Genomic DNA, 24251 nt, shown 5'->3' on the forward strand with positions numbered 1-24251 from the left:
AGAGGTCCCTTCCAGTCCAAATCATTCTGTGATTCTATGATTCTGTGATTCTATGATTCTCACCATGGGAGCAAAAGGCACTGGATGCTGCCCTAGCACCTCCCACTGCTGTCCCACTGCTCCCAGCTTCCCCCAGCTCCCATCCCAGTGCTCCCATCTCCTCTCTCTGGGAGCTGGTACTGCAATATTTTCTAAAAAGCAGTGGCTGCTAAGGCAGTGTGGGTCCCCTCATGTCAGGAACCTGCTGGGTTTGTCATTACCTCCTGGCCCAGGTGGTGCAGAAACTTCTGATGCGTTCCATGCGGGTGAGGATGCCGGCGAGACCTCCAGAATCCTGGGACTTGGTGAAACAGGTTGCAGCTTTACTTGCCTTGGAGTTAGGAGGCTGAGTTATAGACAAAGGAGGAAATGAGAGGAAGCACAGTGCTCTTGGGACTGATCTTTGGACCTGCCAGCTCGAGTCACAGTGACACTACCACGTATGGAGCCTTTTCACCTCTCCAGGTATGGTGACAATGCACCCATGGAGATGGTTTGTTTGACTTGAAGGCACATTGGGAAGTGCTGGTGTGTGAAGGTGCCACAGAGCACAGGGAGGCAACAAGGAAACAAGATGGGACAAGTTACCTGCTGCTTCCAGGCTTCCAGGAACGGAAAACAAAAGGGAAAGCAGGTTTGTTGGGTGGTGGCACCTGCAGCAGTGCAGGGAGGAGATGTTTGCCCGTGTTGGGTGCGGCTGCTGTCAAAGGGCTCTGGGGTTGTCACCAGGGTGCTCCATGCAGACACCTCGGAACTGCTGCTCCAGGATAGGATTTAAAACCGGATGAAAGCTCTCTGCCCAGCAGAGAGGGACCTGGGGGTGCTGACTGCTAGCCAGCTGAACATGAGCCAGCAGTGTGCCTGGGTGGCCAAGGCAAATGGCATCCTGGCATCAGGAACAGTGTGACCAGCAGGGACAAGAAGGTGATCTGAGCCCTGTACTCAGTCTCAGTGGGGCTGCACCTTGAGTCCTTTGTGCAGTTTTGGGGAGCTGGGCTAATGAGGGGTCTGGAGAACAAGTCTGATGAGAAGAAGTTGAAGGAGCTGGGGTTGTTCAGCCTGGAGAAGAGGAGGCTAAGGGGGGACTTTATTGCCCTCTACAAGTCCCTGAAAGGAGGCTGTAGTGAGGCAGGTGTTGGCTTCTTCTCCCCAGTGACCAGTGATAGGGCAAGAGGTAATGGGTTGCAAATTGCACCAGGAGAACTTCAGTTTAGATATTAGGAAAAGTTTCTTCACCAAGTGTGGTGAGGCATTGGAACCAGTTGCCCTGGGAGGTGGTGGAGTTGCCATCCCTGAAGGTATTCCAAAAACAGGTAGATGTGGTGCTTTGAGAGCTGATTTAGTGGTTAAGATGGTGTAGGACTGACAGTAGGACTCGATGATCTTGAAGGTCCTTTCCAACCGTGATTCCAATATCACTTTAACTGGACAAAGGAGACAGGAGGCAGCAGGCTCATTGCAGGGCTGGCCCATCTCTGTCTGCAAGGATCAGCTCAAAACCAGCCAGGTGGTCACTGTTGAGATGTGTATTTATTTATGTGTTATTTAGAACCTTTCTAAGCGTATAATTAAGACAAAAAGTAGTGTTTTGAGACACCTCTGCTCCTCCTGGGCTGCAGTGTGGATCTGATCGGTGCTGGGTGATGCTCAGCAGGGTCAGGGGCTGAGTGGGTGCTCGGTGTTCCTGTAGGGCCATCAGAAACAGCCTCCAGGCCACCAGCTAGGGAAGCCAGAAGAGTAACTGGGTGTCAAAATTATTAAGCAGGGAAGAGATCTGGGTGGGCACAGTTGCTCTTCCACAGGGGCTCCTGTGTCCCTGGTGGGGTGGGCAGGTACCATGGGCACCTCAGGACACTTTGCCAGTCCAGGTGGAGAAGACCTCAGATGAAGCAATGTGAACCTAAATCCTACAAACCGGCTCAGAGAGCAAAGGCAGCAACGCTTCCAATGGGTTTCAAAACCTGGTGTTCTGCAGCAGGTCCTTAAGTCTGGCAGCACTTCCCCAACCTTAATGCTCTGTCCTGCCAAGGCATAAAGTTGGTTCAAAAGAGATTTGCCTTTAAATACTACAGACACTCAGCTAGGGAGGAGAGCAGTTGGTGGGGCAAATTCTCAGTGGGTTCTTGGTGACTCAGCTGTCTGGAAAGAGTGTTGGCAGCAACGTTGAGGTGATAAGCTCAGCTACTGAACCCCTCCACCTGGGTTCACCTGGGTTCATGTGGAGAAAGAACATGGCAAAAAATGATTTTTGTAAGAAAATCCAAAAGAAATGGATTTGGTAATGTGAAAAATGTGGGCGTTATGGAGAGGTTAGTTTGGTCTCCAAGTGGATTAATTCACTGCTGGTGGTTGGAAACATTAATAAAGAGCAGATATGTATCGAGTTAGGTGGGAATCTCTTAAATGCAGTTCGAGGGAGTAATATCCCACCTTGTGCTGGACTGATTGCAGCTGAGGTTTGAATTTGGTCTAGAGGCTTGAAAAATGCACAAATTAAGCTGGGTTTTCTTTTTTTTTTCTTTTTTTTTTCTTTTTTTTTCTTTTTTTTTCTTTTTTCTTTTTTTCTTTTTCTTTCTCCTTTTTTTTTTTTTTTTTTTTCCTCCCACCTGCTGAGAAGAAAGCATTCAAAAGTTAAACTGGCCTTGGCTTGTGTTAAGAGAAGTTCTCTGTGCTGGCCATAAATCGAACTGGGATGGTTTAATTGCTCATTGGCAGTAAATAAAGCTATAACTGAGATGTCTGCTTTATAATCTAGAGGGGATCTCCCGGGCTATGGAGGATGATAGGTAGCCAGAGAAATCCATTTGGAGGCTCTTTGGGATCAATAAGCAGTTAAGAGAGCTGGGGGAAGATGACATTGCCTCTCTCTGTGCAGGGACACCGGGAGAAGTGCCGGGCTGTTAAAAGGACAAAGGGGGCAGTGCTTGGGCTTGGGTCCATAAACCCATAAACCATGGTGATTTCTCACTGCGTTTCCACTTGGTGTCCATGTTGGGGAGAGGTAAGAGCAACCCACAGTAAATAGCTGGGGACCCATCAGCTTCAGTAGCAGGTGTCCCCCCTCTCCCTGTGATGAGTGCTGGGCTGAGCCACCAGGATCATTGATCTGAGTGAGGATTGTGGCTTGGAGGGTGCCTGAAGGCTCCCTGGGAAAGGTCTCTTCTGCTCAGGAATATACTATTGGGGGGTGGTCTGTGCTGCTGGTGTTTTGCCAGGCAGGCTGGGTTTTCCCCTCTCTGGGGCAGCTGCCATCAACCACAGGAAACATAAATGGCAATGTGCAGCTCAGCCCTAATGACTCACTTTGAAATGTTCTTCTGCAGGAGTGAGATCAATCGCTGCTGCACTTCACAGGATCACAGAATGTCAGGGGTTGGAAGGAACCTCTGGAGATCATTGAGTCCAACCCCACCACCACAGCAGGGTCACCCAGGGCAGGCCACACAGGAACACACCCAGGTGGGTTTGGAGTCTCCAGAGAAGGAGACTTTACAACCTCTCTGGGCAGCCTGGACCAGTGCTCCTTCACCCTCACAGTGAAAAAGCTTTTCCCTATGTTCCAGCTCCTACCTTGCTGCTCTTTTAGAAGGAAAATATTACAGCTGCCACCTTGCCCCCTGCTCCTCACCCTGTCCACATTTAATCACTCATTTCCCATGCCCTGGGAGGGGTAGTGGGGCTGCCCCAGGAGCTGCTTCCCCTCCAGCCCCAAACCCAATTGAAATTCAGAACAGATCAGAAAAAAACCCAGACCAGTGAAGCCATCACTGCTGTGCTTCTGCTGTGCTGTGTGGGGCATCACTCCCCCCAGGAACAGGCACAGGCACAGGCACCTTCCTCCTTCCAGTCCCGCGGAGTTCTGGAGCCCACGGATGCCATCAGCCTCCTGCCAGCCACAGGAGGAGGGAAAAATCCCTCTGTCCTCTGAAATCAGTCCTTCAGAATGAAGGAGATGCTTCACTAGGAGGAGGACTAGCATTGAGCCACTTCTGCTTGGTTCTTCCTTGAACCTGAAATAGTTGCAGGTATGCAGAAGGGCTGAGCAGCCACAAGCCAGAGGGAATGAGTGGATTTTGTGTGCTGGGGTAGCAGACACCCCTGCAGCATCTCCCGAGTGGTGCTGTCTGTGACTTGGCTGTCTACACCTTCCCTGAGTCCCCTGAGACATCCTCTGCTCTGACCTGGCAAAAATGAACCAAAATGTCCTAAAACTGCAAGGTAAGGAGGGGGGAGTGGAGGTGGGTGGGCTCCAGCTCCCTGGGGAGGCTGGATGCAAAACCCATTGTCCAGCAAAAAAAGCCAGCAGGTGCTTCAGCCTTTGTCATCAGGGATGTTTTCCCCATGATGGGAACCATTACAATGAAACTTTGACTTTTAAAATGATCCTGCCCTTGCCTCTGTGCCCTTATTTAGCTCTGCACACTGTCCCACATCCCTTCCCTCTGCGCTGCTGGCTGGTGCCAGCCCTGTCACAGTGGCATGTGGCATTGGGATGTGGCACATGTACAGGTGGCCTTTCCAAAAGCATCCCCGGGGATGCCATGTGGGGCCTGGGCTGTCAGTGAGGACAGGACTGACCATCCCTTGGGAGCACCGGGCTATATCCCCCCTTAAAATGCAACACAGCATCATCCTCCTGTGCTCTCCTGCCAAAATCCCTTCTTTGCCCTCATTCCTCCTCTGCTCAGGCCTCAGGATTATGTTTTGTTGTTTTTGTTGTTTTTTTTTTTTCTTTGCAGAAAGAGCAAATGCTGGAATATCCCTGGGCTTGGAGGCATTGCATGGACACTTGGACCCAGGGGGGGGATGGAAGCTCTCCCCCTCTCCTCGGCCACACCACGATTCCTCAAAAAGCAAAAGCCAGGGGTGCTGCTGAAACCTGCAGCGGGGTGGGAGCCTCTCTCCAGATCCAAGATGTTCTCTGTCTTGATTTTTCCATCTGTCTCCCTTTGCTGAGAGCGAATATCCCGGGGCTTTGGGCACCCAGCACCTGTGCTATGGATTTCTGTTCATCCCTCCCTCCCTGCTTGCCAAACGCTGATGTCAGACAAGTGGCTCTGGCTGGTGCCAGCTCTGGTTGCTCACACTGGGATTAGCATGTGAACTGGTTCAGTCCCACTCTCTTTCACCCCCTGGCTGTGGTTGCTGCTGAAAAAGATGTCTGTTATGACTTTGCTTTTGACTTTCTTCAACAAGCTCTTGCAAGAAAGGTAGGGTTTTTACCTGGAGGGTTTTTTTGGTTTTTTGGGTTTTTTCACATGTCTTCTCACTCTGTGAAAGCATCAACACCTCTTGGTCTACCACGCCTCAGGCTGATCCTGTGCTTGGTCCCTGGGCTGGACACCTCTTTAGAGGAGATTAAAGGGAAGTGTCATCCCTGGGGATCTCCAGGAAACCAAGGAGTAATCTCCAGAGTGCTGGGAGACCTAAAGAAAGCAAACCCTCCCTGAGACAGTGACCGTGACTGAACTCCTCAGTTGCCAGTAAAGCAGTTTTTGTCTGATCTTTTGCTTGCAGCATTCACCCTCTCCCCAGGACTCTGCAAACAAAACTAAAATGAGCTGAAAAAAAGCCCCAAAAGAATCAAGTGTATTTTCAAAATTGTTGGTTGAATGTTCAGCTCTCCTCAGCTGTCTTAGACAACTTATGACTGGATTAGCTGACTGGATGGGGCTGCATTTTGCTTTTTAATCTGTGGAGGAACAGGTAGAGCCCCATCAGCTGCTGTGATGCTGCAAGACAGAAGTCCCTGGCAATAGGAAGAAATTCTGTGCTGTGAGGGTGCTGAGCCCCTGGCCCAGGTTGCCCAGAGAAGCTGTGGCTGCCCCATCCCTGGCAGTGTCTCAGGTCAGGTTGGATGGGGCTTGGAGCAACCTGGGCTGGTGGGAGGTGTCCCTGCCCCATGGCAAGGGGTTGGGACTGGATGAGCTTTAAGATCCCTTCCAACCCAAACCAGTCTGGGATCCCAGTTTCTATGAAATCCTCTGGGTGTGCTGCAGCACAGGAGCTGCCCTCAGCCACACATCCTGCAACAGCCACCAACTCAGCCTCTGCAGCAAACGGCTCAGTCCTGGCTATTGCTCCTAAAAACCTCCCCTGTTGCCCCATGTCTTTGAACTGAGTGACCTCCTGGGGGTTGAGGGTACTCAGGGTGTCTCTTGCAGAGGGCTGGGCTCTGGGCTCAGTGCCTGGGGGCTGCACAAAACACCTTCTGCTTCAGCACAGCTGCTCTTGTCTCCCCTCTCAGCCTTACTGAGGCTTTGTTTGAGTCTGAATATGTGCCTCCTGGTTGAATTTCTTTACAAACTCCAGCGAGAGGCCCTGAAATGGGAACTAGGCAGATGGTGGCAGGAGATAAAACCAATGCAGCGATCCTGGGCCACCTCATCAAATAGCAGAAGCTGGCGGATGGGGTATTGATTTCAGCAGGGCTGTGCCAGTTCACACAAGTCAGGACTGTGACCTAAGGAATTCACTGTAATAAAGATATCCAAAGTCTGGAAAACTTCCAGGAAAACTCTCTCCTTTGACCAGGTCAGTTATCGAGATACCTGCACGTCGCTATAAATGCATTAACCCCTTGTGAGGCTGTGAAAACCTCATATCCAAGGTGGGTTCTAGCCAGATTGCAGCTTCCCTGGGCTGTTACCTGCACAACCTGCCAGAGCATGGTGTTGTCCTTGGCAGGAGGGAACTCTATTCCTGTTCTCCTCTGCACAGGGAAACCTGAGCTTTGCTCTTCCCATCACTCAGGAGCATGACCAGGAGGCAGCAGGGGGGGTGGGACGCTGGGTTTCAGCAAAGCTGCTGGCATGGGGGGATTGTTGGGGCAGGGCCATGACACTGTTGGGGTGCCTGGTCTGGGGGCTCCAGGGCTCCAAGCCTGCATGTTGCTCAGCAGTGTTGTGTCTTCTTTCAGGGAGCAGAGCTAGGCAAGCCTGCAGCTTGCTGGGGGATCCCTATGCCAGAGGTGACACCATCCAGAGATGCTGGCCCTGCCTGGAGTGACTGTGGGTGCTGTGCCCTTCACCCCTGCCTGGCTCAGGGCACGCCAGAAGATGCTCTTGTTTCATGGGTCGAGGGTAAGCAGGGCCTGGAGGTGTCCTGAGAGCTCCAGGACCACCCTCTGAAGCCTCTTCAGGTTGGGCTGCCAACAAACCAAAGGCTTTCTGTTTCCCAGGCTTCAGACAGGTCCCTGAAAATGCTGAGCAAGGTACTCGGGGTCCACTCCAGCAGGCAGGGTTCACTTCCAGAGATTATCCCACCTACTTTTAACCACCTTCTTGCTACCTGGTCCATGAAGCTCCCTCCCCTTGGAGCAAAGCATCTGCTGAGGTCTCATCGTTTTCAATGGGACTTCAGCTCATGCTTCAAGTACCTTGCTGATTTGGGGCTGTAACAGTTGATTACTCAAGTGGGTTTTCCATGGAGGAATGGGAATGCTAACATCCAGTGAAAGAAGTTGAGCCAATTCTCAGGCTTGAATCCAAACCAGCCTCAAGGTTTTGTCTTCATCCCATCACGACCGAGGGTCAGTTCCTCACCTCCTCCTGCTCCCCACAGCATCCCTGTGCCCACTGCAGTGCCTGCTCTCTGCACAACCTTTCCCAGCTCCGTTTAAGAGTTTAATGGCATTTGTCAGCTTTGGAATTGCAGTCTGAGCTCCTTCCCCCCACCATGGAGCAGCGGAGGCTGCAGAGCTGATTGCGTGCGCTAGAGGAGCTGATTGCCTTCTTGGAGCTTTGCATCATCAGAAATGCAAACAAGCTGGCACTGTAAGCACACTTACAATTTGAAGCAAGCAAGATCAGCAGTGCGTGCATGCTCTTAGCCCCTCACCAATTACCCAAATTGGTATGTTCCACTCCTTGGCATCGGCGGGTTTGGGGATAATGTATCATATAAAAATCAACCAGGGTTGTCTGTTGTGCTTCGGGTCTCAATTTGTTGATATTTTCTTTAAATAAAAAAGAAATAAGTGGATTATTTGATACACAGGCTTAGGAAGTTTGGACGGTCGCAGGTAGAATTAGAATAAGCCAAGTTGGAGGGGACCCATCAGGATCATGAAGTCCAACAGGGCACTCCCAGAATCACACCGTGTGCCCGAGAGCGTCATCCAAATGCTTCTGGAACTCAGGCAGGCTTGGGGCTGCGACCACTTCCCTGGGGAACTTATTCCATTGCTCAACTGCCCTCTGGATGAAAAACCTTTTCCTTATACCTAATGTAAACCTCTCTTGATTCAGCTTCCTTCCATTTCCCTGAGTCCTCTCTTTGGTCACAAGAGTCAAGAAATCAGAACCTGCCCCATCCCTTCCCCTCCTGAGGTAGCTGTAGACTGCAATGAGGTCACCCCTTAGCCTCCTTTTCTCCAAGCTGAACTATCCAAGTGTCCTCAGCTGCTCCACATAAGTCTTCCAGACCCTTCACCATCCTCGTGGCTCTCCTCTGGATGCTTTCCAGCAGCTTGATGTCTTTTTTTATATTGTGGTGCCCAAAACTGTGCACAGTACTCAAGATGAGGTATGTTAGGGCTGGCATGTGTTGGCCCTGAGGTTCTGCCTCCCCATGGCAGAAGCACTGTGCCCATCCCCACACTCTGGTAGGCATTGGCTCAGCTTGCTGGTGGTGAGGGGCAGCCAAGGGTTTATTTTTTTTTATTTTAAAATAATGATTGATGGATGATTTACAACCAACTGCAGGGGCTTGGAGCCTGGCCAAATGCCAACATGCAGTGCAAACAGGAGGGAAAAAAACCCCAAGCCCCATGTGTTTTTCATCCCAGTTGGGTCTCACCTGATTGCTGCAGGCTTGGGCTGCCAGCCCTGTGGGCCAGAGCAGCAGAATGGGGGAAAAATTGTTGTTTTCCATCACTCATGGGGCTTGGGCACGTGCTGCAGATGGGCATGCTACAGGCTGAAATCAGGGCAGTGTTTCCTTCTAGTTGGAAAGAGAAATGTCTCCTCACTGTATCCCCCCTTCTTGTGCTTCCAAGCCAGCACAGCTCCTGTTTTTCAGCTTTTTTTTCCCAGTTGCAGGCTCTAGGCCACTGGGATGGTCCCACAGGGCCCTGAAGAAATCACTGTGCTCACCAAAAGCCTTGGGACTCCTGGAGAAGGTGGAGGTAGGCAGCTGAAGGTTGTGGAAGGCTGGCGTGAGCTTGGGGACTTTCTGGTGATGCCCTCAGGCACAAGGAATATTGAAATGGTTAAAAAAAAATGTTTCACATAACAATTTGGTTTTGAGCATGCGTGCTTTGAAAGATTTTCCCCACAATTTAGAGATGTGAGGGAATGAATGACAGAGAACAGAGAATGGCCTCAAAAGGGATCAGTGTTTTGCTGCAAATACACACACACGCACGCCTGCTCAGATGTTCTGACCTTTGAGGAAAAAAAGCACACCATACAGACACCAAGATCAGCTCATCTGAAATGAAGGGATGATTCCACTGTTGCCAGAGAGGCTCAGAAGTGTGGCTTTGCTCAAGCTGTTCCTTTTTCTCCCTCTCCTGGGTGTTATATCACCTCTGTACCCTGGGAGCATCAGAGCATGAAACCTGGGGATAACCTGTGCCAGCCTGTCCTGCCTGGGGGATCTTGCCCAGCTGGCCAAGAAGGCCACCAGCATCCTGGCTTGTACCAGGAATGGTGTGGCCAGGGGGAGAAGGGCAGGGATGGTGTCCCTGTGCTGGGCACTGGTGAGCAGCACCTCGAGTGCTGTGTTCAGTTCTGGGTCCCGCTCCACAAGAAAGACATGGAGCTGCTGGAGTGAGTTCAGAGAAGGGCAACCAAGCTGAGGAAGGGTCTGGAGAACAACCCCTGTGAGGAGAGGCTGAGGGAATGTGTAATTTGGAGAAGAGGAGGCTGAGAGGAGACCTTATTGCTCTCTAAACTCCCTGACAGGAGGCTGTAGGAAGCTGGGTGCTGGACTCTTCCCTCATGTGAACAATGACAGGAGCAGAGGAGATGGCCTGAAGTTGCAGAAGGGATGGTTTAGACTGCAGATGAGGAAGAATTTCTTCACTGAGAGAGTAGTCAGGTGCTGAAATGGGCTGCTCAGGGAGGTGCTGGAGTCACCATCCCTGGAGAGATTTAAAACCCATGCGGATGAGGCACTTCAGGACATGTTCTAGTGGGTGGTACAGGTATTGGTAGAGATATTTTATTGGGGGGGGATGTTGACAGCTGGTGGTGGTGATCTTAGAGGTCTTTTCCAACTGTGACAATTCTGTGATTAGTGCTGTGGCAGTGAAGACCAAAAGCAGTGATTTTTAGAGTGACTGTGACAATTCTGTGACCTTTATCCTATGCTGGTGCTATTTCCCTGTTTCTTCCCCTGGCACTGAGGGTGGGTGCTCTGCCATCCCCCTGTGACCCGAGCACTTTTGTGCGTGCGGAGAGTCCCAGAAATCCAGTGCCACGTTTTGAGCCTGGGCTTTGTCTCCCTTTCTCGTGTGTATGTGGTTGCCTGGCACACCTCCTCCCTCCTAACCCTGTGGTGACTCCGTGTGGGGGTTTTGTGGGGTTCTCCTGAGGCTCAGGGGGGAGGGCTTTGGGCTGCTCTGGTGCCGGTGCTGGCTCCCCCCTGGAGGGTTCCTCACCTCCACGCTGGGCACCGAGCAGTTCCCAGCGGAGTGGCTGGGATGTGAACAATAACCCCGGGAGCGAGGAGGCGGGGGATGAAAGGAAACTTTGATGTGAGAAATGAAAGGGCAAAGGGAGGAAGGGGGGTGTAGTGCCACGTCGTCGCCAGGCGATGCTTGAAGCTCCTGGAGAGAAAGTGGGAGCAATGCTACAGCTGAGCAAGAGCTGCTGGAGGTGGAGGAGCTGCTGATGGGTGGGAGCAGCAAAGGTGCTGGTGCGGAGCAGTTTGGGTCAGCAGCGTGTCATGTCCTGAAAACACAGCCCAAATTCCCTCTCTGCTGATTTTTGAGGCATCTCCCTCCCCTTGGGCAGCCCAGGAGCATCCTGAACAGCTTCTGGGGACTGCCCCTGGGGGAGGGAGAGCTGAAGGTGGGGGCGGGGAGAGAGATTTTGCCCAATGCTTTCAAGCCCAGGTGGAAAAGTCCCATCAGGAAGGAATGAGTTGCAGCTGCGATCTGATCAGAGGATAAATGAGGACCCAGGCACACCCTGAGAGGTTTCGCTGGGGCTGTGGTGCTCAGGATCGCAAGCGGCTCCAGAGAAGTGGTGGGGACTGTGGGAAGGAGTGAAGCACCTGTAGGAGGTGACTGTTAAAGGCAGCTACCCTGGGTTTGGGGTTAGGCTGTTAAGCAATGTGCAGTGTGACTGAGCCATCTGGGAGACTCCCCTGTGGGACCATTTGGGATGTGGAAGGTAAGTCAGTGGTGGACTCACTGTCCCACAGCCTCTGCTGACTGTTAGTGAGCTTTTGGGGGTGTGAAAGCCCTCCCTGGATGGGGAGAGGAGGGAGCACTTGGTTGTCCTCTGCCAGGTGTCCTCCACTTTTCCTCTTTGATCTTCCCGGTCCCAGACTCACTGCCTTTCATCTGCTCCCACCCATTTTTTGGGAGTGGTCTCATATCAACCCACAATGGTCCCCTCCTCTCATCTGTGCTTCTGCTGTGAGCTGGGAGCTTTGAGAACACACCTAGAAATGTCATCTAAAAATAATTAGATTAATGGTCCTCCCCCCAAAGTAAGACTTTTTCTCTCCTAGAGAATGGAAGCCAGCCATGGAAACACTTTCCCAGGGGGCAGAAAACCTGTTTCCAGGTAGCGGAGTTGCAGCCCAACTGGCAGCCCTAGCACCCTGCCCCAGCCCCCTCTGGTGGGTTTCCATCCTTTTGGTTAATATTTAGCTTGTGGGACACTGCCTTTCCCTGTGTGACTGGGGAAAGACAGAGGATTTCTCCCCCCTTTCCCCTCCAGTGTTTACCTGTCTGGAGAAGGAGAGGGAGATGTTCTCCATTCCTGCTCTGCACAGGAGGCATTGCTGGGGGTTCTAACAGGTCTGGATGTGGTCCTTGTTCTGCTCCCCCTCCATACCAGTTTGCTTTCCAGTTCACTTATCTACGCTCTTGTTGGTGTCTTTCATTTACTGGAAATCTTTGTATTTACCAGGAACACTGAGATTTATGCAGGATGAGGTCAGATTCTATGTCATAAATTTACCAACAGTTCATTGTCTTTCTTTTTTTTTACATTCCCAGTTCCTCCTTACCTCTGTAAATCCAGTCATGATTTAGCTGTACAGGGTTTGCTGCCGTGTCCTTCCGAGGCCAAACGAGAAAATGACTTTGGGTGTTGGCAAAGTGAAATGTGGATTCATTCCTGTCACCAGAAACGAGGCTTGCTGGGGGGCAAACTGGCATGAAACCTTTGAAAGGGGCACAGCAGACTTCAGAAATTAATCATTCCCTAGTAATGAGGCAGGTCCTGAGCTCCTCTGTGCCTTCAGGGAAGGAGGGCAGTGCAGGGGAGGGGGAGGCATGTGATGTGTGCAAATGTTTGAGGTCACTTATAGTATGGAGAGAGCATCTCGTGCCCAGACCCTTGGGTCCTTCTTCCCCCTCGTGTGGCTTTCCTGGGTCATCTTTATTTTTTTATTGAGGGCAGCTGCTCACACAGAGCCCCCAGCAATGTGGGTTGATGATCTCCAGAGGTTGGTGGGGGGAAAACCTTGGTCACTTGAGTGGCCAGAGGGGACTCGGGGTGCTGGTCCCCAGCTTGGGGAGGGGAGACCACTGGCCTGGTGAAGCTCTCAGAGCAGCTCCCCTCTCTTGGCTGCTCACACAAGAGTTTCAGCTCCTGGGAAAGCTCCAGCTCTGGTCTGAGGGATTTTGGCCCTGACCCACCGTGGCTGGGCTGGTGGCTGATGCTCAGGCTGGTGGAGCTCTGGGTATGCTGAGCTGGCAGGAGTGGGGTGCAGAAATTGCCTGGAGAGTCCCCACGAGTGACAGCAGCTTTCTGTGGGACAGAGCTGCTGAGCTGCTTCATGCCCTTGAGCAATGTACAACCTGGAGAGGGGCTGGGATGGACCTGGTGGCATGGACAGGTGGAACGCCTGCAGGGAGGCAGCATCTGTGTCCAGACTTCACTGGGACAATTTCCTCTGTAATTAAAAAGACTGTTTAGCTGCTCTGTGACCCCTTCCTGGTGAAGACTCCCACCTTCCCTGGGTTCTGGTCACCTCAAGTGCAAAGCTGGTAGACAAGTGGGGATGGGGGGTGTGCATATCATAAGATGCTACTCAGGTGGATTTTATCCTTTTGCCCCTAATGAAATAATCTGGTTGCAAGTGATAGTCTTACACCAGCTGTTATAGCACATTCTTGTCAATTTTCAGAATGACACCTAAATAAATGCCAAGTTTTGGCTGAAAGATCAGGACAGGCTTAGCTTTTTTTTTTTTTTTACCTGAAAATAGATTTTTTCTTGGTTTTCTGTAACCGAATTGCAGTATTTGTAAATGGAAACAATTCATTGCTGGCTTTTTAAAAAGAGAAATATAGGTAATGGCTAAAAGCTTTTTTTTTTTTTTTTTTTTTTTTTTTTTTTTGCAGACTTTGAACAAAAGTATTTGCAGGTTTTGCTCAAAAAGCTGTGATTTCTTTGTTTCCCCTTCCCCCACCTGTACCTCCCTCTCTGCTCTCCTCCCCCTTCCACTTAGATGAAGAGAAAAAAAGAAAAAAATCTCCACATGCTCAATCAGCATTGAAGAGTCTCTTATTTAAAAGGAAGGAAGAATATCATGACGTTTGCCTGCCTGTTTTGGATTCTGTGAAGGAATTTCATCCCCTCCTGGCTGCCGTGTCTCTGGCATCCCTCCCAGATCTGAACTCTCTGGAGGACAGAGGAAGAATCATCTCAGAGCTTTGCAGCTGCCAGATGTTAACTGATGAAACGGCAGCTCCCTGCTTCCCTCTTTACTCCGGGCAAACCTCTGCCTGCCCTGTTTGAAATGCAAAACTTCCCCAAATCCCCCCTCGCCAGATTCTTGATGTCTCTTGCCAATCATTCATTCCTCTCCCAGCTCCTTCCTGTAGGGCTTGCATTTAAATGGGCGTGTGGAAAGGCTCTGGGAATGGTGAGCTGTGACACGGAGGAATGGGAGCTGAGGACTGTGCAGTGATCATATCTCTGAAGATCAGTGTCCCCTTCTGCTTGTCAGATTAATGAGGTGAAACCTTCCTCCCCTCCTCACTGCTGGCGTGGAGCAGAGCTCGGGGTGGTGTGGGTCACCAGCAGAGCTATGATTGTGGCCACTCTGGCTGCTCAAGCAGGAGGCTCTGCACCTCAGGAGCCAGACCAGAATCTTGTGGCCTTAGCAGCTGATCTGTGGGACTGTGGGAAGGTAGATGTGGTGGTGAGGGACATGGCTTAGTGCTGGGCTTGATAGAGTTTGGTTAAATGGTTGGATTCCATGATCTTAAAGGTCTTTTCCTACCAACCCAAGCGACTCTGGATGCTGTCAACCCACCCTGTGGTGCCCATCATCCCTGTTTGAAGGGGCCCTACAGGTGCTGCTAGGGCAGTTTGGATGTTTACCCGGGGCAGGCAAAGGGGAAGTTTTGTCAAGGCTTTGTTGGGATGCAGGTTCCTCTTGCAAGCAGTTAAAGAATCAAGGCAAAACTTGCCTAGGGAGGTTTAGTGTCCCTGCAGCCAGGTTAGGGCAGGGAGGAGCAGGAGGTCCTCCTGGCCTTCACACCCATCTGTCTCCGAGATCAATAACAAACAGAGCAGGCAGGCTGTGATGCCTGCAAAGACATTCACTCACCTCTGCTTGTGCCTAGCACACGGGCTTGCAGGTTTGAATAATCTTGGTCTTGTCCCCTTTACCTGGGGGAAAAAACCTGGTGCTATTTTGCCCAGGTGAGGCCATCAGTCCTATGTGTTGTGCTCTGTGTGAGGGTGCAGGACACACTTGCCCTTGAGTGCAAACATCTGTGTAATTACCCTGTGAGTGATAGGAAAAAGGGAAAAAAAAATTCACATTGACCTCATGATAAGTGACTGTGGAACCACTGATCAAGGTGGCAACTGGAAAGTCATCACCATATAGTAGAAAAATGGGAACTTTCCTGTGTGTGAGTTGGGGAGCTGATCCACAGCCAACTTTTGGCACTCTGCTGGGTGATTTTGGTGGGAAAAAAAAAGGTCTGAGCAGGACCACAAAGCAGCAGATATGGAGTGAGCTGGACCATTCTTTCATCCCCTCTGCTTTAGGTAGACTTGCACCTTAGAAATTTCACATCTCTTGTTTTCTTCCAGAAGTAGAACCAGAGCTCAGACTGCAACAAATCCAAGTACTGTGATTGAGTGAAACTCCTGAGACAGGTTCCCCACTTTTTTTTTTTTTTTTTTTTTTTTTTAAGCTTCCAAAGATAAATTGCATTTTTCTTCAAGATAATGAAATTTCCTTGGTGGAGAGACATCATGGTTTTTTTCTGTAGTTTTTGCATTTGGAACATGAGAAGAGTTTTTATTTCAAATCTCCACTGAAAGTGTTTGTCTGTCTGTGTTTTGCTTTTTTCACTGTGAATGCTTTGACTTCACAGAGCCAGTGGAGACCCTGAGACGGAGTGTTTCTGTCACTTATTATAGCTTGCCTTGGCATCAAATTTAATCTTCAGATATTTTTTGTCCTAAAGAAATGAAAGTTGAAGCCGCCGGATTAGGAACAGATAAAAAGAAGTCATCCATCCTCAGACACAGGAGTTTTTGTTTTTATTTCCTCTTTTGCATTTGCTTGTGTTAATCCCCTGCCTTCAAAGGGAACAAAGAGAGCTTTCCACCTGGAAAGATGGGGTGGGGAGAGGGAAGGAAAAATGTGGAGCAAGCAGCACGCCTGGTCTAGACCCGTGTTGCCCTGTGGCTGGCACATCCACTGGGGCTGGCAGCCATCCTCAAAACCCCAATTAAGGGGAAAAACTGGGAAACAGGAATAGCATCACCTCTGAAATCGAAGTGAGGGTTTTGGTGTTTTTTAATTCCTTGGAGGAGAACTTGCCAATTCTCCTGCAAAGAAAGGCTGTCTTGCTGGCCACTGCTAGAGGAGCGGGTGCCTTCCCTGCCTGGTGAGGAGCAGAGGAAGCTGTGATGTGCTGCCTGGTGTTGCAGCAGAGCCCTCCCAATACCCTCCTCATGCTTGTTCAATCATCTGTAGTGATTAATACGCTCTCGGGCGCCGAGAGGCTCGAGGCACTTGGCACTTGACTGTCTGCTAGTCCTGTGCTTAATAAACAGAATATTCCACCAGAAGAACTCATGATTTATCTTTTGCTACTGTGAGGGGAGTTATTCCGAGTCCTGGCTCTGACTGCATCTCTCCTTTGCTCAGGGAATTAATAGATTCTCCCATCCCCTACCTCCCGCTCTTCTCACTACGGCTGCCAAATTAACCTTCATCTCACCTACTTTTTCTTCACGTCTCGCTTCAGTTTAGTCCCCAAATTGTTCATGTGACAAAAGGAGTTGTCCTTACTACAGCTTCTGCTTCTGCTCTGATAAGATACCCGAATTTTCTATGAAGAGGAGAATAACTTCTCTCTCTCCCCCCCTTTTGTTTTCCCTGTGGTATTTTAAGTCCAGAAGTCTCCCTGAGGTTATTTCTCCTGGGATTACAGCGAGTGCTTTGGACTGTGCTGCACCAAGTTGTGTGCTGAGAAGACTGAGCATTTACTGGGGCCATCTGATATTATTACATCATATTGCATTGATTTGGGGCTAATTAATATTATTACATCATATCACTTTGGGGGGGAGGGCACAGGCAGTGCTGCAGGGGCTGAATGCTGCTCACCCTCATCACCCAGCTCACGTGCTGCAGCACGCCAGAGGAGCCTGGAATGCTGGAAAATGGAGGGAATGTGCTTTTCTGGCTGGGGAGAGGATTTACCAGCTCCTCAGGCTCTGACTCCACGAGGATGCTGTAGGTGCTTGCGTTTTCTCTGCAGTTAATGCACAGTCAAGCTGTTAAGAGCAGCCTGTGCTGCCTTGGCAGGATTAGGGATGCGAGAGCGCTGCTGAGGACAGCTTCTGTGCTGCATGGAAATTTTCCTGTCCTCTCCTCAGGTCTGGTCTTGACTTAGAAAATGAGCCAGGAGCATCATGGATGCTTCAGGGCCTGTGCTTACCCTGACTCTAGGAGAGGCTCCTGTCCTCTGCCCCAGGGGGCTGGTGCAAGAGAAGGTTGGTTTGACTTTTATGCTGCTCTGAGATGCTCTAATGTTGGTGAGAGACTTTCTGGGAACCTCCTGCCACCGAGGGCACCCTTCCAGTGGGCCCCCTGGTCTAAGCTGGGCCAAAGTTCTGGCGCAAGCACGGGAGCCTTGATCCCCTGCTGGGTGATGCAGGATGTTGCAGGGGATGCTGGGCTCCTGGACCTCAGGCTTGCTGCTTCATAGCTCAGAGAATTTAGGGTGATCCCTCCAGAGCCACCCATGCGGGGCTGTTTCCATCACCATGTGCACAGGGATGGCTGCGTGGGATTCTTCAACTGGTCCCTTTGCAGTGTGGTGGGGGGAGGATGGGGACAGCCTTGGGCTGTGACATCTTTGGTCCTGAAAGGGGTTCCAAGGGATGTTCATAGGAAGAGATCTGTGCTGCCACATATGATAACTCGTGATGTTTCCTTTCTCTGGGATCCCACATCTTCATCCTCCAGCAAGAGTTTGGCATCGCCTGAAGCCTCATCAGAGAACAAAGGCAAAGCTGTTAATTAAGACAGAGCTAATTCTGGCAGCTGACTGCCACCATCTCGATGTGCTGCCGGCTGTGTGCCACAGGAACAGAGGGACCGGCCTGCCCGGAGGCTGCCTGTGCTCTTAGCAGGTCTTTGCTCCTTATCCTTCCCACACTAGAGCCTGGTGGACAGAACCAGAGGGTTTACCATGGCCCGGAGCTGGGGTTTTGTCTTCTGCAGAGTGCTCACTGAGAGCCACAGCGTGCTGCTGCCACTGCCCTGGCTGTGGGGCCTTTTGGTCTGCTTGGAGGCAGCTCTGGGACACAGGGTCCTGGGGAGAAACAGGAGAAGATGAGACCTCATCGGTGGTCTTCTGGTCCTAGGGTGGGGACCATGAGTTGGACAGGGTGCTCTAGGAGAGGCCTCCCACTGATGGAAGGCTCAGAGGGGGGAGACAGAGCAAAAGCTGCCCCCAAAGGGAGAAGCTGGCTTCAAAGTCCTTGCAGCTTCCTCCAGAGGGATGGTGGTGGGGACAGCTCTAGGGTGGCCTGTGGCCACGATCCCACGGGGTGAGTGAGCAGAGGTGACCCTGCAGAGCAGTGCTGCTGCCTTCCTCTGCCTGCCCCTCTGCAGTGAAGAGTTTTTTCCCCGAGCTGCTTCCTGCAGGAGAAGCAGTCGGTGTTCAGAGGCTGGGAGCAAGGCTGACAGAACACAAAGCTTTTTGAACAAACACAGCTGGCTTTTACCCAGCGCAGCCAACTCTTTGGCCAGCTGAAAACGAAAGCAGAAGAATATTGATGCATTTCATTTTTTTCGCTGTACAAAAATTGTCAGCCTTTCTTTTGGTCAAATGTGTGTTCCTGAATGTGAGTTTTTCAGTTGATAACAATTATTTGGACAGGGGAAAAGAAAGCCCCCCACGTGAGGCAGTTCTCTGAGTAACTCGTACTCAGCCTCTTGTATTTTCAAATGATTAACATTTTTTTTTTTTTTTTTTGCTTTGCACATCATGAATATTCTATACTTGAGCTGTTACTGAGTTGTGCTAGATCAGATAAATAACATGGTGTTGCTTTTGTGGCAGACTGGATAAAGATGCAAATAATACTGACATTTACTTCACAGTTTTCTTTCTGTGATCCTCTGAGTGAGTAAACTGGATTGCTGAGATATTCATGGGAAGGAAATGTAGAAGCCTTGTCAAGATGAAAGCAAATTTCCTTAAAACTTAGCCAGAATGTTCTTGGCAATTTTTTCTGTTATTTGCTCAGCTGAATAGGAGCTGCCTGAAATATACATTGCACAACTGCAAAAAAAACCAAACAAAAAACCCAAATTTCTTTTCTGTAGCACTGCTGAATGTCTTTTGCACTCCCTTTCCCTGCGGAACTGATGGTTTTCCAGTGCTCGGTACCTCTCAGAGATGCTGGTCCATCTGCAGTACCGGACGTGAGCCCTGAGTGCAGTGAGGTGACTGTGACCCCAATGAGCCCTCGCTGCCCCCTCCCCAGCGTGGTCCCAGATGTTGGGAAGTGTTAGGAAAAGAAGGATGCAGTCAGCTTTGTGCCAGGGGATGTGAGGTTTGGGAAGAGGACCAGGGGCTGGTTTGGTGAGGTGTGTGGGATGAGTCTCCTTCAGTGTTGGAGAGACCCTGGCCCACGTTGCCCAGAGAAGCTGTGGCTGCCCCATCCCTGGCAGTGTCTCAGGTCAGGTTGGATGGGGCTTGGAGCAACCTGGGCTGGTGGGAGGTGTCCCTGCCCCATGGCAAGGGGTTGGGACTGGATGAGCTTTAAGGTCTCTTCCAACCTCAGCCAGCTGGTGATTTCTTCTGGATGATTCTGTTCAGCAGCCAAGGGTACAAATTGCTTGAGGCCAGATGAGGGTGTGATCCCACACTGCAGAACTGTGATGACATGGGCATGGAGACAGGAGCCATGGTGGTGGTGGAGGGATGCTGAGGGCAGCCTGCTGCTGCTCCCCTGCTCCTGGAGGTCTCTTCTCAGGCTCTGGAACTCTGCCCTGCAAGCGGTGAGGTGCTCTGGAGAAGCTGAGAGGGGCGGAGACCCCAGCACCGAACTCTCTGAGCCCGAGCTGGTAGCAGCCGTGTTTCGTGGTGAGTAAAGGAGACCCCCCCCCGCGGTGTGCGGCTGCCTGTTTGAGGCTGTTTGTCCGTTTGCGGCTGTCTCTTCAGCCTTCCTTTTGCGGGGCACAAAGAGGGGATTCGGGTCTCGGTCCCCGCCCGGGGCACAGCGGAGGGGCTCGGGGTCCGCCCCGTCGGGGCTCCGACTGAAGGGAAGGCGGGGGCGGCGGCAAACCGGCAGGGGGCGCTCTCTCCCTTCGGACGGTAGCGGGCGGGGGGCGGGGGCGCGACGGGGCGCGCAGCGGGGATTGGCGGGGCGGTGGCATGGGCGGGGACGGGAGGCGGTGAGGATTGGTGGGGCGGAGCTGGAGGACGGCGGGGATTGGCGGGGCGGTGGCGTGGGCGGGGTCAGGCCCAGGCGGCGGTGGCGATTGGCGGAGCGGCGGCAGGGGCGGGGCCGGGCGGCGGCGGGGGCCGACGGCGGCGTGGCCGAGCTCCCCACTCGCGGCGGCGATGTGACCCGGGCGGCGCGGGGAGGCGACGCGGTCCCGGCCCGGTCCCGTCCCGTCCCACCCCGTCCCACCGATCCGGCCCAGTCCGGCCCGGCCCGTCCTGGCCCGCGGACGCACCCCCATGCCCGCTCACGGCCGCCCGCCGGTAGCGGCTGACGCCTGCGGAGCAACGACGCGCGGGGCCCGGGGAGGCGATGGCTGCGGATCTGGTGGTGCTGCTCTGCCTGGCCGCCGCCGCGGCCGCCGTGGAAGGTAAGGCGGCACCGGGAGCGGAGGGGGATGCGGAGCCGAATGCGGAGCCGCGGGTCCCCGGGGCTGGGAGCATCACTCGCCGCGTCTGCATCGGCGGCGCAGCCGCGGGAAACCGGCTCGCCCGCCCTGCCCCGCTCTGCGCACCGGCCCCGGGGCTGGCTCCGAGGGCGCGGAGCTGCGTTGGGCATCGGGCGGTGGTGTCAGCCGTCCTCCTGCAGTCCGGGGCAACCGGCCCGGGACGCTGCAACGGGGCCGAAAGTGGCCCCGGGAAGGGGCAGGGGGTTTCCAGCCCTCGAGTGTGTGTGTGGGGTGCTCCGGGGAACCCGTCCAGGCGTGCGTGGGACGGGCGGCTGCGCCCAGAGCCCCCTCCGGGTCCTCTCCCGGGAGGGCTTGTGTCCGAGGGGGGCGGTGGGAACCCTCCTCCAGGGCGGTGGCTGTGCAGGGGCCTGCCGGTGGTCATCCTGCTCCTCCTGTGCCTCCCGACACCCCTGTGAGCTTGATGGAAGAGGTGGGGGGTTTCCTTCCCTGGCGTCGGGCTGTGCCAGGAAACGCTTGTCCCGTCGGTGGAGCCGCGGAGGAAACGTGTGGCCCTGGGCTGTGGGCAGCGAGGAACGTGTGGTTGTGGGGAGGGGAGCCGGGGGGTCTTGTGGGCCAACTGAGCTGGTGGCCACCATGGGGCTCGGACCCCTTCTTTGAGGGGGTAGGGGAGGTGGAATTGAGATGATGTTAGCGAGGTCGTGGCTGAGCTGGGAGGAGACCGGTGGCTCAGCAACACGGAGGCAATACGGAGCCGGTTCGGGATATTCTGCGGTGGGGTGGGAGCGGTGTTGGCCGTGGTTGCCCTTTGCCGAATGGTGGTGGCCAGGCCCGCTCTTCGCGGCGCCTGCTTGCCACCGGCTTTTTTGCTGGCCTGGGCGTTTGCTTTCCTTCTTTCTCGAGCTTCCTCTCTGGGCAGCTCTGTAGAAATCCCTGGAGGTGAGAACGCGAGCAACCAGGTGGGTGTTTGCTCGGTTGAGAAGGTCCAGGACCTGTTAGCAGCGCTTCACTAGCCGGTACTTGCAGCATCAGCTGCTGCAGGCACTGCTGAAAATCGGGGCTGGTAGGGAGACCTCTGCTCTGTCCCTCCCCGAGAGCAGTCCTGGGGGACATGTCTGTGTCCACGTGTCCTGCAGGTTCTTCCCCAGCCACTCTCCCCCCCCAAAGCACAGGCCAGGCCGGCAGAGCCATTCATCACATCGGCGTCCCCCCCCCTCCCCCCGAAACCTGTTGAAGAGCAATATTGGATCTGCTCTGCTGTGGAAATTACTTTGGATAGTAAAGTAGCATCCTGGGAGAGAAATGTCGGAGTTAAGGGAAAATCTGGGGGCTGGGGATTTCTGAGGCAGAGCAATTGGATGCAAGTTGGAGTTAAGGTGGTGATCGACTGGCGTGGTTGTAGAAAGAAAACACCATTTTATTGGAGCTTTTTAAAATCCTTATGGATCCTCCTGGTGCAGTGGTTGAATTTCCTAGATTAAAACAGATTTCTCTAAGTGAGCTGAAGCATCTCCTAGGGCCTGACCTACCCTGGGCTCTGGCTTTCCCCCTGGAGGGACCACCAGCCTGGTTTTGATGGTAGCCTTCTCCCTTTTCCGGCAGCCAGGAAAATCTACGGTTGGAGCCCAGCGCTGCCGTGGGCTGCAGGAGCAGCCAAGAGAGGGATGGCTTCTGCATCTCCAGTCAGCCAGCGAGGCAAAAAGTCTTTCCTGGGGGCTGTGGAGATGTCTGGGGCTCTGCATCCTGTCAGAGGAGAATGCAGCTGGGTTAGGGGCCAGGGCTGCCTGCAAACATTTCTTTATCCTCCTTAAAACCTTGCTAACTCATTGCCTGCAGCACAGCAGCCTGTGAGAGAGTAGGATCATTTATCTGAGTTTTCTTGTGGTTACTAGATTTTTACCAAACCCTGTGGCTTTTCTGCTGGACATCTGGATTTTTATAGTTGTTTTTTTTTTTTTTCTTTCTTTCTTTCTTTCTTTCTTTTTTTGTGTCTTGTGAAGAGTGGACGTGAGGAGATGACAGGAACAAATACTCTGTCTCTCCCACACCCTGCAATCACTCAGGAGCCGCTCGCGTGCTCTCTCTCGTGTTAGCTGAACCAAATATAATCACATTTAGCATAGGAAGCGGGTGGGAGCAGCCTGACGTTAGATGTTTTAACTCCAGAGCTGTCAGAGTTTGAGGTGTCTATGGGTCAGCTGGGGCTGATGTCCATTTTGGTGCAGTTCCTCCACAGATGATGCTATTTAATGAGCTTACCTGGCCACCAGCTCCCTGCTCTTTTTTTTCCCTCTTCCCATACCTCTGCGTGCAGCACCAGGCTGAGCAAAGCATGGGGAGGGAAGTGGAAAGCCCTGCTTGAGGACTGGTGTATCAGCTTGGTTTGGCTGCCTGTGCTTCTCTGCTCACTTGCCCACCTGGCTTTTGGAACCACAGCCCGGGAGAAGGGATGAGTTTGGGGTTTTGCTTCCAGGGTGATGTCCTTGGCTGCTGCTCCTTGCCTGCTGCCCGCCACGGGTGCTCGCTCAGGACGTGCACATCTGTTGCAGGCATCCTTCAGGCTTCCTCTGCTTCTGCTGGGTGCTGGAGTGGTGCCTGTGCCGAGCTGGCAGCTGCCACACTGCCCATCACCATCATCATCATCATCACTTCCAGGGCTTCCACCTTTGGCTCAGCTGCCTCACCCTGAGCAGAGCGATTTTCAAAGGAGAAGCTAGGAATCACTCTTTCAAGAGAGAATTTGCAAGTGCTAGTATTCTGCGTGGGAATTTGTAAGTGTTAGTATCCTGCCAGCCATTTACTTGTTTTGCACAAGCTATCTGAAGGGGGGGTGGGGGGGTGGGGGGGGGAAGCCAAACCCCAAGGGGAAAAAACTTATTCTTGGTATGATGAGTGAGTCCAGGTCTTGTCAGCCTGGAAGGAAAGTGTTTTGTCAAGTCATGGAAAAGGGGCCTGAGACTGCAGATGCCTGCGTTGCTTTGTTTTATCTTTTTCTTTTTGCCTAATTATTGGTATCACTGATTCATTACCCCTTTTCTCACTCTTCTTCCTCCCTCCCTGTTCCCATTGTGCTTGGGGCTTGAAGATGGAGGTAAAGGAAAGGGAACATGTCCCAGGGCCTCCAAAGGGTCCTGCTGGCTCAAAGCTGCAGGGTGGCTGGCACCACAGCATGACAAAGAGCTGAAAAAACTGAAAATGGAGATTTTTTTTTTTTTTTTTTTTTTTTTTTTTTTTTTTTTTTTTTTTTTTTTTTTTTCTGATCCCTGGACTGCAGCTCAGATGGTGGTAGAGATGGCTGTGGCAGGGCTGTCCCTGAATCGGCAGCAGCCTTGCTGGAATCCACCTCCTGGGCGACGTCTGCATCTGTATTTCATGTCGCTCTCCTTCCTTAAGGTGAAGGTCTTGATTTATTTTTCGCCTTAATTAAAGCCTTGAATATTACTTTTCCCCCTAATGCAGCACAGCCAAAAGTTGAATAACTGACAGTGCTCTGGCGGCTCAGCTTGGGAAGCCCATTAGAGATGAAAATGAGCGCGGGCAATGATGGAGAGATCCAAAAAGCAGGGCTGGAAATGGAAAGCCTGCCTGTGGGGCTGTCATTATTACTATTTATTTGATGCTGAAGGTGGTCTCGGAGCAGTTAATGCAAATGAAGGAGCTGTGCAAAAGACAGGCACTGA

At 52.4% G+C, this 24251-nt stretch overlaps 3 protein-coding genes and 1 long non-coding RNA gene across 8 annotated transcripts in view; 2 read left to right on the plus strand and 2 right to left on the minus strand.

Annotated features, from left to right (window-relative positions):
* KY (kyphoscoliosis peptidase) overlaps positions 1–388 on the minus strand; it is a 36002-nt gene extending 35614 nt beyond the window's left edge. For both annotated transcript variants that reach the window (XM_071752005.1, XM_071752003.1), the window contains exon 1: positions 261–388. In XM_071752005.1, coding sequence (XP_071608106.1) covers positions 261–301 — 41 coding nt within the window. In that variant the 5' untranslated portion in view covers positions 302–388. The remainder of the gene's footprint in view (positions 1–260) is intronic.
* The window catches only part of ANAPC13 (anaphase promoting complex subunit 13), a 206397-nt gene that overhangs the window by 65545 nt on the left and 116601 nt on the right, over positions 1–24251 (minus strand). The gene's annotated exons all lie outside the window — the stretch shown is intronic.
* On the plus strand, positions 386–8030 carry LOC139799730 (uncharacterized). 3 transcript variants are annotated; one of them, XR_011727437.1, is made up of 5 exons: positions 386–504; positions 2915–3040; positions 3363–3498; positions 4779–7121; positions 7220–8030. It is a non-coding gene; the product is annotated as an uncharacterized lncRNA (long non-coding RNA). The 3 variants fall into 3 exon arrangements; XR_011727436.1 differs by having other exon boundaries at positions 4779–8030; XR_011727438.1 differs by lacking the exon at positions 386–504 and adding an exon at positions 523–673 and having other exon boundaries at positions 4779–8030.
* Positions 20237–24251, plus strand: part of EPHB1 (EPH receptor B1) — a 73106-nt gene continuing 69091 nt past the window's right edge. For both annotated transcript variants that reach the window (XM_071752011.1, XM_071752012.1), the window contains exon 1: positions 20237–20535. In XM_071752011.1, coding sequence (XP_071608112.1) covers positions 20478–20535 — 58 coding nt within the window. In that variant the 5' untranslated portion in view covers positions 20237–20477. The remainder of the gene's footprint in view (positions 20536–24251) is intronic.

This window comes from Heliangelus exortis, chromosome 9 (assembly GCF_036169615.1).
Source record: "Heliangelus exortis chromosome 9, bHelExo1.hap1, whole genome shotgun sequence".
Lineage (NCBI taxonomy): Eukaryota > Metazoa > Chordata > Aves > Apodiformes > Trochilidae > Heliangelus > Heliangelus exortis.